General features: G+C 46.3%; 1 protein-coding gene across 5 annotated transcripts in view; it reads right to left on the reverse strand.

The window, feature by feature from the left end:
* ZDHHC1 (zDHHC palmitoyltransferase 1) overlaps window positions 1-15643 on the reverse strand; it is a 63673-nt gene that overhangs the window by 12081 nt on the left and 35949 nt on the right. For 4 of the 5 annotated variants that reach the window (XM_073307317.2, XM_073307318.2, XM_073307316.2 and 1 more), the window contains exons 5-7: window positions 14543-14667; window positions 13818-13976; window positions 6773-6885 (exon numbers count right to left, since the gene is read on the reverse strand). In XM_073307317.2, the coding sequence (XP_073163418.2) occupies window positions 6773-6885; window positions 13818-13976; window positions 14543-14667 (397 nt within the window). The remainder of the gene's footprint in view (window positions 1-6772; window positions 6886-13817; window positions 13977-14542; window positions 14668-15643) is intronic. The other variant, XM_073307320.2, reaches the window with a different exon arrangement.

Consider the following 15643-nt stretch of genomic DNA (forward strand, 5'->3'; position numbering starts at 1 on the left):
AAAAAGAGTGATTAGACTATTAAATGCAAAAATTCCTGTGAATTCAACACTGAGGTTTCAAAGGGAAGTGTGCAAAGGCCAGGAACTCCAAGAGTGAAGGTTAAGTCTACTCCTTTGGACAAATGGTTTTCTAGACATACATGTATCCAAGATAACATATGATCTGGAATTTACAGATGACATTATGATGTCAATATACAAGAGGGCTGAGTTAATAAATCTTTTAAATCCCAATTACTGGATTGAGGGGAAGGCCCCCCAACCTACCCATCACCCCTATAAAGAAGTAAATAAACCTGACCATGCAATGGAGATGGCCAGAATACAAAAGCATTGAGATTGATAGGCAGCCATCAGAGAAGACAGGCTTGGTTCAGGAGAGCCTGGGCTGAGACATCTCAGTTCAGTACACTTTTCCCAACTGATTTGAAACCTGAACAACTTCCAAACCAGTCTTCTCCAAACCTGATTTAGCTTCTACGTTTCATGGAGACTTTAAAGACAAGCTTAATGAAAATCACTAAGATCGATTTAAAGTTATGAAAGCAAGATTGTTAAAAGTGATAGTGACTTTGGGTGCTCACTGTGACATACCACAGTGCAATTCAGACCAATCAGGGGCTGTGTCATCCCCGCCCTGCAACCTTGGGTGCCTTACAATGCTTTGCCGCTCACAGCCTTCCAACATGCAAGTCACACCCTGAGTGTCTGTGTGAAACTGCAACCTGCCAGCCATGCTACATGCTGGCTCTCACCAGCCTTGGTTACTTCTTCAGGGCAACTCCAACACACTGCCAGACCTGGATTTCCCCCCCAAAATTAATGTCTTGTACTGCGCAGCCCTCTCCTGGACAGTCCAAATATATTAAGTCTATTATTTCTTTACAGCAATAATATACACCAGCTTATTACCTTAAATAGAGATACCCAGAGACTTTAATTTAAATACACTGGATTAGGTAAAACAATAAAGCAAGTTTATTAACTATAAAGAGAGAGAGATTTTATGTGAATACAAGCAATGAGGCAAAAGAGTCAGAACTGGTTACAAAAAAACTAAAAGATAAAATGCTTTCTACTCCCCAACTTAACAAACTACATTAGATTTAAAGCAAAGTTTCTCACCACATACTTCCAACAGCATTACTGACCAAACCTCTAGGTAGGATCCCTCCCCCCAAGTTCAACCGCTGCCTCTTTTGTCTTCTCAGGTGCAAAGAGTGAAATGGACAGGGAGGGAGAGGAGAGCTGTCATGGGGTGTTTGCCTCTCCTTTTATAAGTTTCAGTCCCGCTCTTGAAAAACATTTCCAGCTGAGAACCAGAAGACAAAGCGTCTGTGTGGAAGGAAGTTCCCTGCTGGGTTTTTTCACCTGTCTATTCTCATATGCAGGTTTCCTTTTGTTTCCTCCATTCCCTTTTCTGTTGGATGACTCTGTTTACTGCTTAAATGCAAATTAAGGGAAGCCCACATTCCTTTGTTTAGGGAGACCTGTTTGCCGACTTCTGCCTGGGAGTTGTGGGGTTTGGAAGATGTGCTAATAACATCATACAGGGGGATCTTATAAGTTCACATACAATCTTGCTACATATACTTCATCATGACAATACTGACCAGCAAGTTATGAGTTTTTAAATGATACCTCACAAGGCATACTTTGTACAAAGATTATTATAATAGTGTGTAAGGTGTGAATACAGGGGTGCATTCTGTCACACCCACTTTGGGAAATCTTGAAGGGGCTTGATCTTCAGAAAATTCTGAGCACCCAGCCTCTGAAAATCAGTCTCAAGTTGGGCACCCAAAACTATAAGCACCGAAAATCTTGGTCTGAATGTTTAAAGTCCTCGTACCATCTTACCTCATGATTAAAGGAAAGCAAAACGGAATCATTCAGAACTGCCAAATTTTCAAAAACGCTCTTGTCTTAAATTTTAAATGTTCATAACTTTAGAACTATTGAACCAGTTTTCTTAAATATCAAGACAAGTTTGAAAATAATTGGTTTAGTAGATTTAAAGCTATGAACTTTCTGAAGTCAACAAACCAATTTGAGAGTGTGCAATTACCTAGCTGTTCAGATTATATGAGCAGGGTATATTTCAAATGAGGCAACAGGGAGGCCACAGTAAGAGACAATCTCACACCAAGGCAGACATGTGACAGGAAAGATTTAGATCTTTTCAAAGAAAACCACCTTGTGGCTGAAAAGAGCTGCTGTTGGAGAGATCCAAGCAAGACAGTGGCCATTACAGGGCACATCTAATGGGAGTGATTGGGGCTCAGTGTTTACAAAGAAGGGGTTTCTCAATGCTGAGTTCAACCCTGTGATCTGCTATCCAAACAATTATTGCTCAGTAACAAAGTGTGACATCTTCTCCCTTAACAGAGTTGGATGAGAAATGTATCATTGACAAGGCTCTCTCAGTTTTCTTCTCATGTTGATCTGTATAATCTGTCATCACTAGACAAAGTATCTGTTGTCCTACAGACAAAGAAGCTACCCATTCAGACAAGAGGAACATTGATCATCTGTTGCATCACACATTCTTGGAAAACATTCTCTGCCATGTCCACAGAATGCAAACACATGAGTGAATTGCAACGCAGGCCTGGCAACACCAATAAGGCTAACAAAGTACAAATCTCAGGAATTTTCTGAGCAACACCCTCCTAGAGGAAAAAAAGCCTTCTAAAATCCACTTCATTCATTTTAGTCTTGTAAATCACATAGAACCATAATGCCCACATGACACCCTAACAGAGTATGGCATAAGGACTGACCAGCAAAAACAAATGGAAGCAGACTTGACAGCTAGTAAATGTGATGAACTCTCACTGTGTTACATCAGGAATACTGCACAACATAGCCATAATCCCTTCTTTGGCTCAGAGCATCACATAATGGGACACAATTCTTTAGTCTCCTCAGTCTAGGGGCGCAGAAGAATCTATGCCTTAGATTATCCAAAGCCACCTCCCAGAACATAGTGATCAGAAAACTTTGCCTCCATCTCTGCAGCAACATAAATTATTACCGCAATGACTGCGCAGTGCTTCAAATTAACCAGATATCCTGAACCTACCGTACATGAATAATGCCAGGGTACTCTTTTCACAGCCTACACTGCACATCCCAAGGCCAAGGCCATGCCTACACTACAAACTTTTGTCATGTCAAGTTACATTGGCATAAAGCCACCGCACATAGTATATTGCTTGTGCACATACATACTTGACTCCTTGCACTGGTGCTGTGTTTACTCACCAGGAGTGCTTGTGTCAATGCAGTGTGGTGCACCATGGGTAGGTATCCCAGCGTGCAACCCACCACCATCCAGGGAAGTTTTGGCAATGCATTGTGGGCCCAAAATGAGCTGCACGGGGTGACAGTGAGCAAGGGGTCAACTTACCAGCATGCAACTGTCTCCATTCCATAGTCATCTATATCCCATAATTTTCACACCTGTTTTCAAAATTCCATGAACCTACACAGTCCTCCTTGCTACCCACCATCTCTGACAGAAGCATGGGGCATGTACAGCTCTGCATTATTGTCAGGAGCATTGCAAGCACAGGATGCACTATCCTCTGGTATTTGCAGAACCACACGAATAACCAAAGCAGAGGGGGAACATGATGATTTCTTGGAGGACAGACTGTGGTGTGACATAGCGAGACTCAATTAAAGCTTGATGGTGGCATTCACGGAGCAGCTGCAGATGGTGGAGCGCTGGTTCTGGGCCCAAGAAATGAGCACTGACTGTTGGGGTTGCATTGTAATGCAGGCTTGGGATGATGAGCAGAACTTTTGGATGTGCAAGGCCACGTTCCTGGATCCGTGTGCCAAGCTCTCCCCAGCTCTCCAGCACAGAGATAGTAGAATTTGAGAGCTGCCCTGACAGTAGAGAAGCAAGTGGTGATTGCACTGTGGAAACTTGCAACATCAGATTGCTACCAGTCACTGGGAAATCATTTTGGAGTTGGAAAATCCACTGCAGACACTGGTATCATGCAAGTGTCAGGGTCATTAATTGCCTCCTACTATGCAGAACTGGGACTCTCAGCAACGTGCAGGACATAGTAGATGGATTTGCAGCAGTGAGGTCCCTGAACTGTGGTGGAGCAATAGATGGCACACATATCCCTATTTTGGCATCAGACCACCTTGCCACAGGGTACATCAACAGAAAGGGCGACTTTTTTATGGTTGTGCAACTATTGGTGGATCATCGGGGATGCTTCACCGATATTAGTGTGGGCTGGTCAGGGAAGATGCACGATGCTTGCATCTTTAAGAACACAGGACTGTTCATAAAGCTGCAAGCAGGGACTTTCTTTCCTGACTGACGGATTGCCACTGGCAACGTTGAAATACCAATAGTGATCCTGGGCAACCCAGTCTACCCCTTGCTCCCCCGGCTCACCACCCACCTTGACAGCATCAAGGAATGCTTTAACTACCAGCTCATCAGATGCAGAATGACAGTTGAATGTGCCTTTGGTCATTTGAAGGGACTCTGGCATTGTTAACTCACAAGATCTGACCTCAGTGACAAAAATATCCCAATGGATATAGATGCCTGCTGTGTCCTGCATAATATCTGTGAGGCAAAGGAGGGAGAAAGTTGCCACTGGGGCGGAGGGTGGGCAGGACGGAGCATCTGTCTGCTGAATTTGAACAGCCAGACACAAAGGCTATTAGAAGAGCTCAACAGAGCTATACAGCTCAGGAAGGCTTTGAATAAACACTTTAATAGTGAGCCACAGTGATGTACGGTTCTCTATCTAAGCCTGCTGTTTTGGGGCCTGTTAGGAATGATGGGTCCTTGGTGCACGTGTATGAATATAACATTGTCCATGCGTCTATTAATTTGGTGGTGCTTACTGTACATTTATGATTATTACACTGTGTTTGTCACTGACCCTATGAGTTGTGTCACATTGTACAGTAACAGGTAGGTAGGTGCTTTCAGAACTGCTAGGCATTCTGCAGCATATGTTGTGAATTAATAAAGATGAATTATTTTCCAAATAATATAACTTTGCTCAGTAATAAAATCAGTGCAAAGAAAAATCTGTGCAAATCTCCTGCATCCCTCATGCAATCTGCTCATAGATGTTGATGTTTCTATGGCTGGTCTATAGCTGTGAGTGCACAGACTCTTCTCCCCACAGACCCAGGAGATCCAATACCTCCTGCCTGCTCCAACGCAGAGCCTGAATGGAGTGTGTAGCCATCATGGTCAGCTGCACACAAGAGCTGCTAGGTGCGTTTGCCAAGCTGAGCAACCAGGATAAGATGCTTCAAAAATTCGCAGGGCTTTAAAGGGGCAGGTGGCCTTCTGGTCTCTGTGACCCCTGGGCACTGGAGCTCACAATTATGCCTAAAGTAGTCAGTGTCTGGCATTGTGGAAAAGCTGCTGGAGGAATGTTAGGATCAACACAGGTAACGCAGCGTTCACATTCATGCTGCATCAACGTCAATACATCAGCCTGGCTCAATGCTGCTCGGGGAGGTGGTGTTGCTATGGCAGGTCACACTTAAAAAGCTGCAACAGCACAGCTGCACTGCTGTAGTGCATCAGTGAAGATGCCACCTACGCTGACAGGAGGGCTTCTCCCATCGGCATAGGTGCTCCGGCTCCCCAGGAGGCGGTAGTTACGTTGACAAGAGAAGCCCTCCTGTTGACATAGCGCTGTCTACAACCAGGGGTTAGGTCAGCATAACTGCATGCTCAGGGTGTGGTTTTTTTAATTTCCTAGTGTCTCCTCCCCATTCCTTTCAGGTAGCTACCCTCTTCCCCCCAGATATCATGGCACTAACCTGATATTTGCCATTCTTCACACTGAGTACACTGCTTGTTATCTAATATCCCTTTCCACTCATCCCTTGTCTGTCTCGTCTATTCAGACTATTTAAGCTCTTTGAGGCAGAATCTGTCTCTTATTACACTGTTTATACAGTGCCTCGCATTTCAGTTATGGCCTTGAGACTCTACCAAATAATAAATAACAACAAATGCAATGTTAAGTTAAACATTCAAATGTCTGGAAGTGTGCGCCGGAAGCTACAATTGTATCTCTGCCTCGTGTTCAAATGCATTAAAATACCATCTTTATTTACAACACCATGTACTATTTTTCATGTCGCCAGATGGATTAAGGATGGAGATAAGTCAAATAATTCATTTCTTACAAAACAACAAACCAGTTCTAGTAACAGGTAATTTAGCTGTAAGGGACTAGGTAAGAGAAACAAGGAATTGCCTTCCTGCAACAGAAATGACGAGGAACCTCCCAATTTATAACATAACCCAAAAGGACTTGTCAAATATGGAGACATGTTTTAGTAACAGAGTATAACACACCCGTGCACAGGTTTTGATAAGATCCCTGAAACTCACCTTTGACTCTGGGATTAAATTTAAGACTAAAGGGAATGGCTGGCTGCTCTCCATGATTTACACTCCTTTTCTTTCCTAGCTGGTACAACTTGCTACTTGGTATTCCCAAAATGACGCTTTCTCTGAGCTAGTCCAGTCCTGGAACCTTGTACAGCTCTGTCAATGCACCTCAATTATAAACTGCTACTCCTGTTTGGAGCCCTACACAACTCCACCAAAGTACCTCAAAAATCCTGCCTTCAGCACCCGCCTAACATCCCGAGCAGAGATACTGGACCAATCTGGATTTCCCACTGAAATGCACCAAAACATTCTGCAGCAAATAAAAGGTTTTTCTGAAAGAAAGGCTGACAGCACAATCAGTACCTGAGTGGGCCTCACTGGGGGAGGACAAGACTCCAGCTGTTTGTTGGCCTCTTTCATCTCTTGTCGGGGACGCTGCTGCACAATGTACTCGTAGGTGGTCAGTTTGTTCCACACTGGGAGGAAACAAAAAGACATTTCAGTGTGTGGAACTCTGTCTGCTTTCTCATTAGGAGCATTAGAATTCCTAGGCTGATTAGTTAAGTGTGGATGCACACACAGCAAAGTCTACTTTCCCTCTGAATGGAAGCAGGAGCTGGTAAAAATACTACCATCATTGTGAAAACTGTACTTCATTTACACAAAGTAAGACTTTTTAAATCCTCCTGACCCAGCCAAATCTAAACCAACTTTCACTGTGACACTCAAAGGCAGCAATTCTCAGATAGGGAATATTCCTTGCTATACTTCAGCTGTCGCTAGAGCAGGCCATAAACAGGTCACAAGAGTTATTTTTTTAAATATTTGGGAAATTGTATTTCCCCTGACCCTTAACGTCATGTCCCAAAACGCTACACAGTTTTTGAAGTCTCTCTAGGTATGAGTGTAAGACAATTAATAAGGATAATAAATAAAAATCTCTTTCACACTTATGGATCACAAATGCTTTTAAAACAAAACTCAACTTGGCTCAAAAACTTCCTCTAAAAAAAGCAGAGTAAAATTGATTCAGCAGGTTAAAATCCTCCTTCATACAAAGGAAAGTCCATCTTTTGTACCAACAATCTGCAAAGAATGACCTTGAGCAGATCACTGCAGACTATGTGGCTCTGGGAAGGATAAAAGAGTTCGGGGTGCAAGTGATTGTCTTGTCCATCCTCCCTGTTGAAGGAAAAGGCCTGGGCAGGGACCATTGAATCTTGGAAGTAAATGCATGGCTACACAGGTGGTGTTGGTGAGAAGGCTTTGGCTTCTTCAACAATGATCTGATATTCCAGGAAAGAGGATTGCTATGCTGGGATGGGCTCCATCTATCAAATACCGGGAAGAGCATCTGTGGACATCTGGCTAACCTAATAAGGAGAGCTTTAAGCTAGGTCCTATGGGGGATGGTGACAAAAATCCAGCCAACATGCATCTAGGATCAAGTAATAAAGACAAGGGGAAGTGACTAATTTCTGGAGAAGGGACTAGAAATCACAACTGCATTAAAAAAGCAAGAAGAAAAGCAACAGGGCAGTCTGCAAAATATCTTCGATGTCTGTATACAAATGCAAGGAGCATGGGGAACAAGCAGGATGGTATATCATGGTATATGAAGAAAATTATGGCTTAATTGGCATTATAGAGATTTGGTGGGACAACTCCCATGATTAGAGTACCAGCATTGAGGGAAACAGCTTGTTTTGAAAGGACAGATATGGGGGTAAAAGGAGGAGGTGTTGTGCTGTATGTCAAGAATGTATATACTTGCTCTGAGGCCCAAGAGGAAGTGAGCAACGGACCTGCTGGAAGTCTCTGGGTGAGGATAAAAAGGGAAAAGAATAGTAGCAATGTTATGGTGTGGGTCTAGTATAGATCATCAGATCAGGAAGAGGAAGTGGATGAGTCATTCTACAAGCAGGTAACAATATTAGCTAACATACTTGAGCTAGTTTTAATGGGGAATTTTAACTTCCCTGATATCTGTCAGAAGACTATTACAACAAAACTTATGTCCAGAAAATTCTTAGCATGTGTAGGGGACAACTTCCTGATTCAGAAAGTTGAGGAAACAACTAGTGGGGGTCATCCATACTGAATCTGGTTTTGACCAAAAGGGATGAATTAGTTGTGAATGTGAAGGTGGTCGGGAACTTGGGAGGAAGTGATCACGATCTGATAGAATTTAAGATCCTAAGGAAAGCAGGACATGAGAACAGCAAAACAAGGACACTGGACTTCAGAAAGGCAGATTTCAACCAACTCAGAGACATAGCAGGCAAGGTCCCATGGAAAGACCAGTTAGAAAGAAAAGGAGTCAGAGGGGGCTGGCAGTTCCTAAAAGGACATCAAGCTATTCCGATGCAGAGGAAAGATAAGAAGAGCCACAAGAGGCCAATGCTATCTAAAAACCAAAAAGGATACATACAAGGAATGGAAGGAGGGGCATGTCACCAAGGTAGTATACATGGGAATAGCATGAGTGTGTAGGGACAAAACCAGGAAAGCCAAGGCGAAGAATGAGTTACAGCTGGCCAAGGAATGTTAGAGACAAGAAGGGGTTCTTCAAATACGTGAGACAAAAAAGAAAGATTAAGGACAGTGTGGATCCGCTGCTCACTGGAGAAGTGAGCTGGTAATGGAAAATGCTAGAAAAGCAGAGCTGCTCAATGCCTACTTTGCTTCTTCTCACAAAAAAGAGCATGTGATTGGATGACTAGCGAAGTTACCACAGACAATACAGGGGAAGGGATGCCGATCGGGATAAGCAAAGAACACATATTGAGATCTTCTGACCAATTTGAACAAATTCAAGTCAGCAGGGCCTGATGCTATTCACCCCAGGTTACTGAAGGAATTAGCTGAAGAAATCTCAGAGCCACTGGCAATATTTTTGAACTCATGGATGAAAGGACAGGTCTTGGAAGACCGGAGAAGGGCTAACGTGGTGCCCATCTTTAAAAACGGGGGAAAGGAGGAGCCAGGAAATTGTAGACCAGACCACCTGATTTCAATTCCTGAGAAATGACTAGAGCAATGTATAAAACATTCAATGTGCTAATACCTGGAGGATGAAGGGGTGATCCTTACAGCCAGAATGGACTTACCAAGAATAAATCATGCCAAACCAGCTTGATGTCCTTCTTTGACAGAGTATCTGGTTGGTGGATAGGGGAAATGCAGTGGACATAATAGACCTGGATTTCAGCAACGCTTCTTACACAGTCCCACATGACATTCAGATAAGTAAACTGGAGAAATCCAGGCTTGGCAGAACTACCAGTAAATGGATATATCATTTGTTAAACAATCGCAAACAAAAAGTAACTATTAAGGGAATGATATCAGATTGGAGGGAGGTCTCAAGTGGAGTTCCACAGCGATCTGTTCTGGGCCAGTATTGGTTACCATCTTTATTAATGACCTGGATGTAGGTATACAGAGCATTCTGATCGAATTTGCAGATAACACAAAGCTATGGGGGGTTACCAACACTTTGGAGGAGAGAGCTAAAATTCAGAGGGCTCTTGATATATTGGCGAATTGGGCTATCAACAACAAAATAAAATTCAACAAAGACAAATGTAAGTGTAGCATAGGGGTGGGCAAACTATGGCCCAGGGGCCACATCCGGCCCTCTAGACATTTTAATCAGGCCCTCGAGCTCCCGCTGGGAAGTGATGTCTGGGGCTTTCCCCGCTCTGGCACTCCAGCCGGGGAGCAGGGTCGGGATCTTGCCCCACTCCACATGGCTCCCGGAAGCAGTGACATGTCCCCCCTCAGGCTCCTATACATAGGGGCAGCCAGAGGGCTCCGAATTCTGCCCCCGCCCCAAGCGCCACCCCTGCAGCTCCCATTGGTTGGGAACCACAGCCAGTGGGAGCTGCAGGGGTGGCGCCTGTGGACAAGGCAGCGCACAGAGCTGCCTGGCCGCACCTCCGTGTAGGAGCCAGAGGGGGGAACATGCCACTGTTTCTGGGAGCTGCTTGAGGTAAGTGCCACTCAGATCCTGCCCCCCGACCCTCTCCCGCACCCCTGCCCCAGCCCTGATCCCCCTCCCATCCTCCGAACCCTTCGGTCCCAGCCCGGAGACCCTCCTGCATCCCCAACCCCTTATTTCCAGCCCCACTCCTGAGTCTGCACCCCCAGACAGAGCCCTCCCACACCCCAAACCCCAGTTTCATGAGCATTCATGGCCCACCATACAATTTCCAAACCCAGGTGTGGCCCTCGGCCAAAAACTTTGCCCACCCCTGGTGTAGCACCTTATGAAAGAAAAACCAAATTCACAAATACAGAATACGGAATAACTGTCTTGGCAGAAGCACTGCTGAGAAGGATCTGGGAGCAGTGGTGAATCATAACCTCAACATGAGTCAGAGATGTGATGCTGTTGCAAAAAAAGAAAATGCAATTTTGGGTTGGATTAACAGAGACATAGCATGCAAGTCACGGGAGGTGATAGTACGGCTCTACTTGGCGCTGATTAGGCCGCAGCTGGAGTACTGTGTCCAACCTTGGTCACCAATGTATAGAAAGGCTGTAGAGAAAGTGGAAAGGATCCAGAGGCGAGCGACAAAGATAACGAAAGGGATGGAATGCAAGCCATATGAGCAAAGGCTGAAGGAACTGGGTAAGTTTAATTTGGAAAAGAGGCGATTAAGGGGGATATGATAGTGGTCTTCAAATACCTGAAAGGCTGCCATAAAAAAGATGGAGAAAAGTTGGCCTCTCTTGCCACAGAGAGCAGGACAAGAGGCAATAGGTTCAAACTACAGCACAGCAAATTTAGATTAACTCTCAGGAAAAAATTCCTAACTGGAAGAACAGTAAGACAATGGAACAGATGCCTAGGGAGGTTGTGGAAGCTCCTTCACTGGAGGTTTTCAAAAGGCGTCTGGATAGCCATCTGTCTTGGATGGTTTAGACACAACAAATCCTACATCTTGGCAGGGGATTGGACTAGAGTAGGGGTCTCAAACACGTGGCCCGTGGGCCGCATATTTCCTGCAGCCCGCCAAGCTCCCTACGCCCACCCCCCGTGAAGGCCGGGGTGGGAAAACTAGAGCCCGCGGGCCTACCCCCTGTGGAGCCGCGAGCCCCGCGCCACTCCCTGAAACAGCTGGCAGCAAGTACCTGAGGCCAGGGGTGGAGAAGAGGGCTCCGTGTGTTGCTTTCGCCTCCAGGCACCGCCCCCCACAGCTCCCATTGGCTGGGAACGGGAAACCACGGTCAATGGGAGCTTCGGGGGAGGTACCTGGAGGAGCAGCAAGAGCAACACACAGAGCTCTCTGCCCCCCACCCCCCCCAGGGCTGTAGGGACGTGGTTCAGGCTGCTTCCCGGAGTGGAGCGGGGCCGGTGTCAGGGCAGGCAGGCAGGGAGGGAGCCTGCCCTGGCCCCGGTGCACGCTGCTGCCACCCCGGAGCCACTCTAGGTGAGCAGCGCCGGGCCAGAGCCCACACCCCGAATCCCTCCTGCACCCCACACCTCAACCCCCTGGCCTGAGCCCCCTGCCGCACCGCACACCCCTCCTGCACCCCACACTCCAACTCCCTGTCCTGAGCCTTCTGCTGCACCCTGCACATCTCCTGCACCTCAACTCCCTGCCCTTAGCCCCCGCCACACCCCGCACTCCTCCTGCAACCCCCTGGGGGTGGGGAGGGGCCGGAGTTGGGGTGGAGACTTTGGGGAAGGGGTTGGAATGGGGGTAGGGAGGGGCGGGGCCTCATGGAAGGGATGGAGTGGAGGCGGGGCCAGGGGTAGCAAGGGGTGGGGGTGTCAGTGATGCGGCCCTCAGGCCAATGCACTAGTCCTCATGCGGCCCTCGTGGTCATTTGAGTTTGAGACCCCTGGACTAGTTGAGGCTTGCGGTCCCTTCTAACCCTATGAATCTATGATTCCATGAGCCTAATCCCAATGAAACAGCACCACCTCGTGGAAACTGTGGTCAATACAGTAACCACATCGCTTGCATTAGATCTGCACTTAACTAGATTCTAGCCATAGTGAACTTTTTCGGATACAGCCACCGCATTTATTTTGTTTTTAGTCTTTTCTATATCACTAAAATGGCCCTTTCATTTTCCAGATGTTATCATTATTCCAGCACTGGTACACTCAACTTGCCTTCCACTCTGCTACCACTGACAATGGCAAGATAGATCTGTCTGCTCATGACTGGTGAAAGCCAGCTGGGAGTTGTCAGCTTCATTGCTGGTGGAGACTGATAAAAGGGTACTCAGAGAGGTTTTCAATGCCATCTATACTTTTAAATGTGAATGTGCCTCCTGGATGAGGCAGAAGGTGGGAGAGACTGTAAGCAGCCCCTCCACTGTGCGTCCATCTACATCCTCCTCCAAATCTCACTTTGGGCAAATGCAGTGCAATTTTCACAATGCTTATCAGGAGACCGCAACCAAGAAGTAGAGCTTCCTAATGGAAAAGGAGTTGTACAGTTATTTTTATTGAAATAAAAGCCCTGTGTTATTATATTAACCAAGAGACTCCAATACGTTAAGAGGTTAGTTAGAGAGTTTATTGCCTCCTTTCGTCCTTAAATTCCAGAAGCCATCACTTGAACTAAGGACTTAGTGGCTAGTTCATGGGGTGGTTCTGGAGATTATTGAAATGGTTGCAGACGGGTAACTCTGAATTCAGGGTGGAGCAATGAGAGAGCATCAGTATCCTTGGTTAGTGATCTCCTTGTGATAGACAAGTCAGGTGTCCATGCTGATTTTACTAGATCTATCAGCAGCCTCTGATACCATTAACCGCAAGTGCTGCTCACCCGTCGGGGGGGACCTGGCAGAGGCGGGAATTTATTCATTAGTGGCTTCTTTCCCTCCTTTTGGAGAGGTACAATGGGCAGCTCCCCATCCACCCCAAGAAAGATGGACCAGTGATGATTTCTAGAGAGAATTTAGGCACAGCTGAGGCTTAGCATACCTCAACCAAAGGCTCTGAGCTGTAAAGAGTTGTTCTACAACTGAAGAACTCCAAGACTAATTTCAGTCTTAGAGACATCATGAAATATTAGTTTACAGACCTGCAGGCCGGAGGGACCAATAGATACTATGTTGTGCTGTCTCATCACAAACCAAGCCCCCTTTTCTCCCTGCTAGATTCTGAACTGTACCAAAAGAATCTTACTTAGGTTAGAGACCATTTCAGGAAAAATGAGCAAGAGACAAAGATTTCTTCTATTCATCCTACAGAAGGCAGAGCAAAACCACAAGCTCAGAAGAGAGGCAGGAATGCCAAGGTGTGGGACAAAACTTTTGTGCTTTCATTGGTGCTCTTGCACAGTTTGCATGTGTGATACGGGTGAAAGCCCAATGAGTGTATGTCATGAAGTGAAGAGAGAATCAAGTGGACAATGCAGTGCGACCAGACTTCAATACCTACTAAGATAGATGTGAAAGATCAGCAGGTGCCCTAACAGGATCACAGTCAGCAGGCCCAGAAGAATGAGAATCCCAGCTAAGACCAAAATGGCAGGAGCTTGGGTCTCGATGGGAGCTGCAGGTAGAAACACAAACCAGATGTCCGTGTCGTTCTTTAATACTGAAAAAGAGAAACACAACAATGGAATGAAAGCACAGCAATAGCACACATCAGGAAGTAAGAGTGAGCAAGTCTCAGTGGTGGGGACAGATGTAGGGCGGAGAAGTGGTGAGGCCAGAAAGTAAGGAGTTAAGAGGTACAGGGAGAAGGTGACTGGGCCAGAGAACTAAGACGGGGAGTAGAAGGTAAAGGAATGAAAACAAAGAAACTGGGTGGGGGGGAAGATTGTCCAGACTTTAAACACCTCTCACTAATAAAACCTCATAGCTGGAAATAGTGTAATTCTGATAAAAAGCTAGCTATAGGCCCGATCTGCTGTCCTGAAGCCCCAGAGTGCCTCTGGATCTTTCAGGCTGCCTAAGAACCCCCTTGGAGAGCAAAGTCATTGGGCTCTGGAGGGAACCATTTGGGTCACAGAGATGGTTGCAGTCACATAATAGTTTGAGGCAGGGTAGAGAGCTGGAGGCTCCTCTTGCACGTAAGGGTCCAGAGGAGTCCAAGCCCAGTGAACATTTTGGCTGATGCATGGATCAGAAGCAACTCTCATCCAGAGTGTGGCCAGATACCTTCCAAGTGCTGGTTGGTGCGCAGCATCATGGGGTTAATGAAGAACTCCACAAAGACATAGAATGCAATGAGCAACAGGAGGACGAGGCCCAGGATGGCAGATACCACGCTGTTCAGAAAGAGCCTGCCAAGGAAGCATAACAGACCTTAGCATCTTCAGAGCAAAATGCAAAACCCACTCCTTCAGTAACACCACATACATACAAATAAATAAATAAAGCCCAGCCTCTACTGAGTGGAAGGAAAAGACAGAGACAGTAAAACAGGTTTGTATACACACCATAATTTTAGTGGTGTGCAGATACCTCAGTATGGCTACTAGATAGGACCCTGCCCATTTCACGGCCATGAAAAACGTGTCATGGACTGTGAATTAGCCCTTCCCCATGAAATCTGATCTCCCCCTTGCTACTGGGAGCGCCCCAGCCAGGGGGCTCCTAGCTGCAAGTCCCCGCCAGCCTGGGGAGGGACAGAACTTGTCCATCCCCTGCAGGTTAGCTCTCAGGGGGAGATCAGATTCACCTCCGAGCACCTCCTCCTCCTGCAGGAAGCTCCAGTGCTGGGCAGCAGCCCCAGAGGTTCCTGCATCTGGAGGAGGCTTGTGGAGGTGGGTCCGATCTCCCCCTGCTGGGAGTGCCCCAGCCCGGGGGCTCCTAGCTGCAAGTCCCTGCCAGGCTGGAGAGGGACAGGATTTGTCTTTCCCCTGCAGGGCTGTTGGGAGGAGGGAGGGGGAGAGATCAGACCTACCTCCAGGTGCCTTTTGGGTTGGGACCCCCATGGTTACAACATCCTGAAATTTCAGATATAAACATCTGAAAACATGAAATTGACAAATTTCAAAACTCTCTGACCATGAACTTGATCAAAATGGACCATGAATTTGGTAGGGCCCTATAGATAACCATCTAGACCAGTGGTGTATCCAATATGTTGTACTTGAGACTCAAAATTGTGGCCCTTTAGAGCAGGTATGGTAAGAAAAAGAGTGTGTATTTGATTATGAGTGGAAAATGAGCTCCCTGCACAAGAACTTGCTGAAAGGAGGCAATAGGAGGCAGTAGGAGACAACACTTGCCCCTGCTCTCCTTGTGGTCCTAGGA

This window comes from Lepidochelys kempii, chromosome 12 (assembly GCF_965140285.1).
Source record: "Lepidochelys kempii isolate rLepKem1 chromosome 12, rLepKem1.hap1, whole genome shotgun sequence".
Classification (NCBI taxonomy): domain Eukaryota; kingdom Metazoa; phylum Chordata; order Testudines; family Cheloniidae; genus Lepidochelys; species Lepidochelys kempii.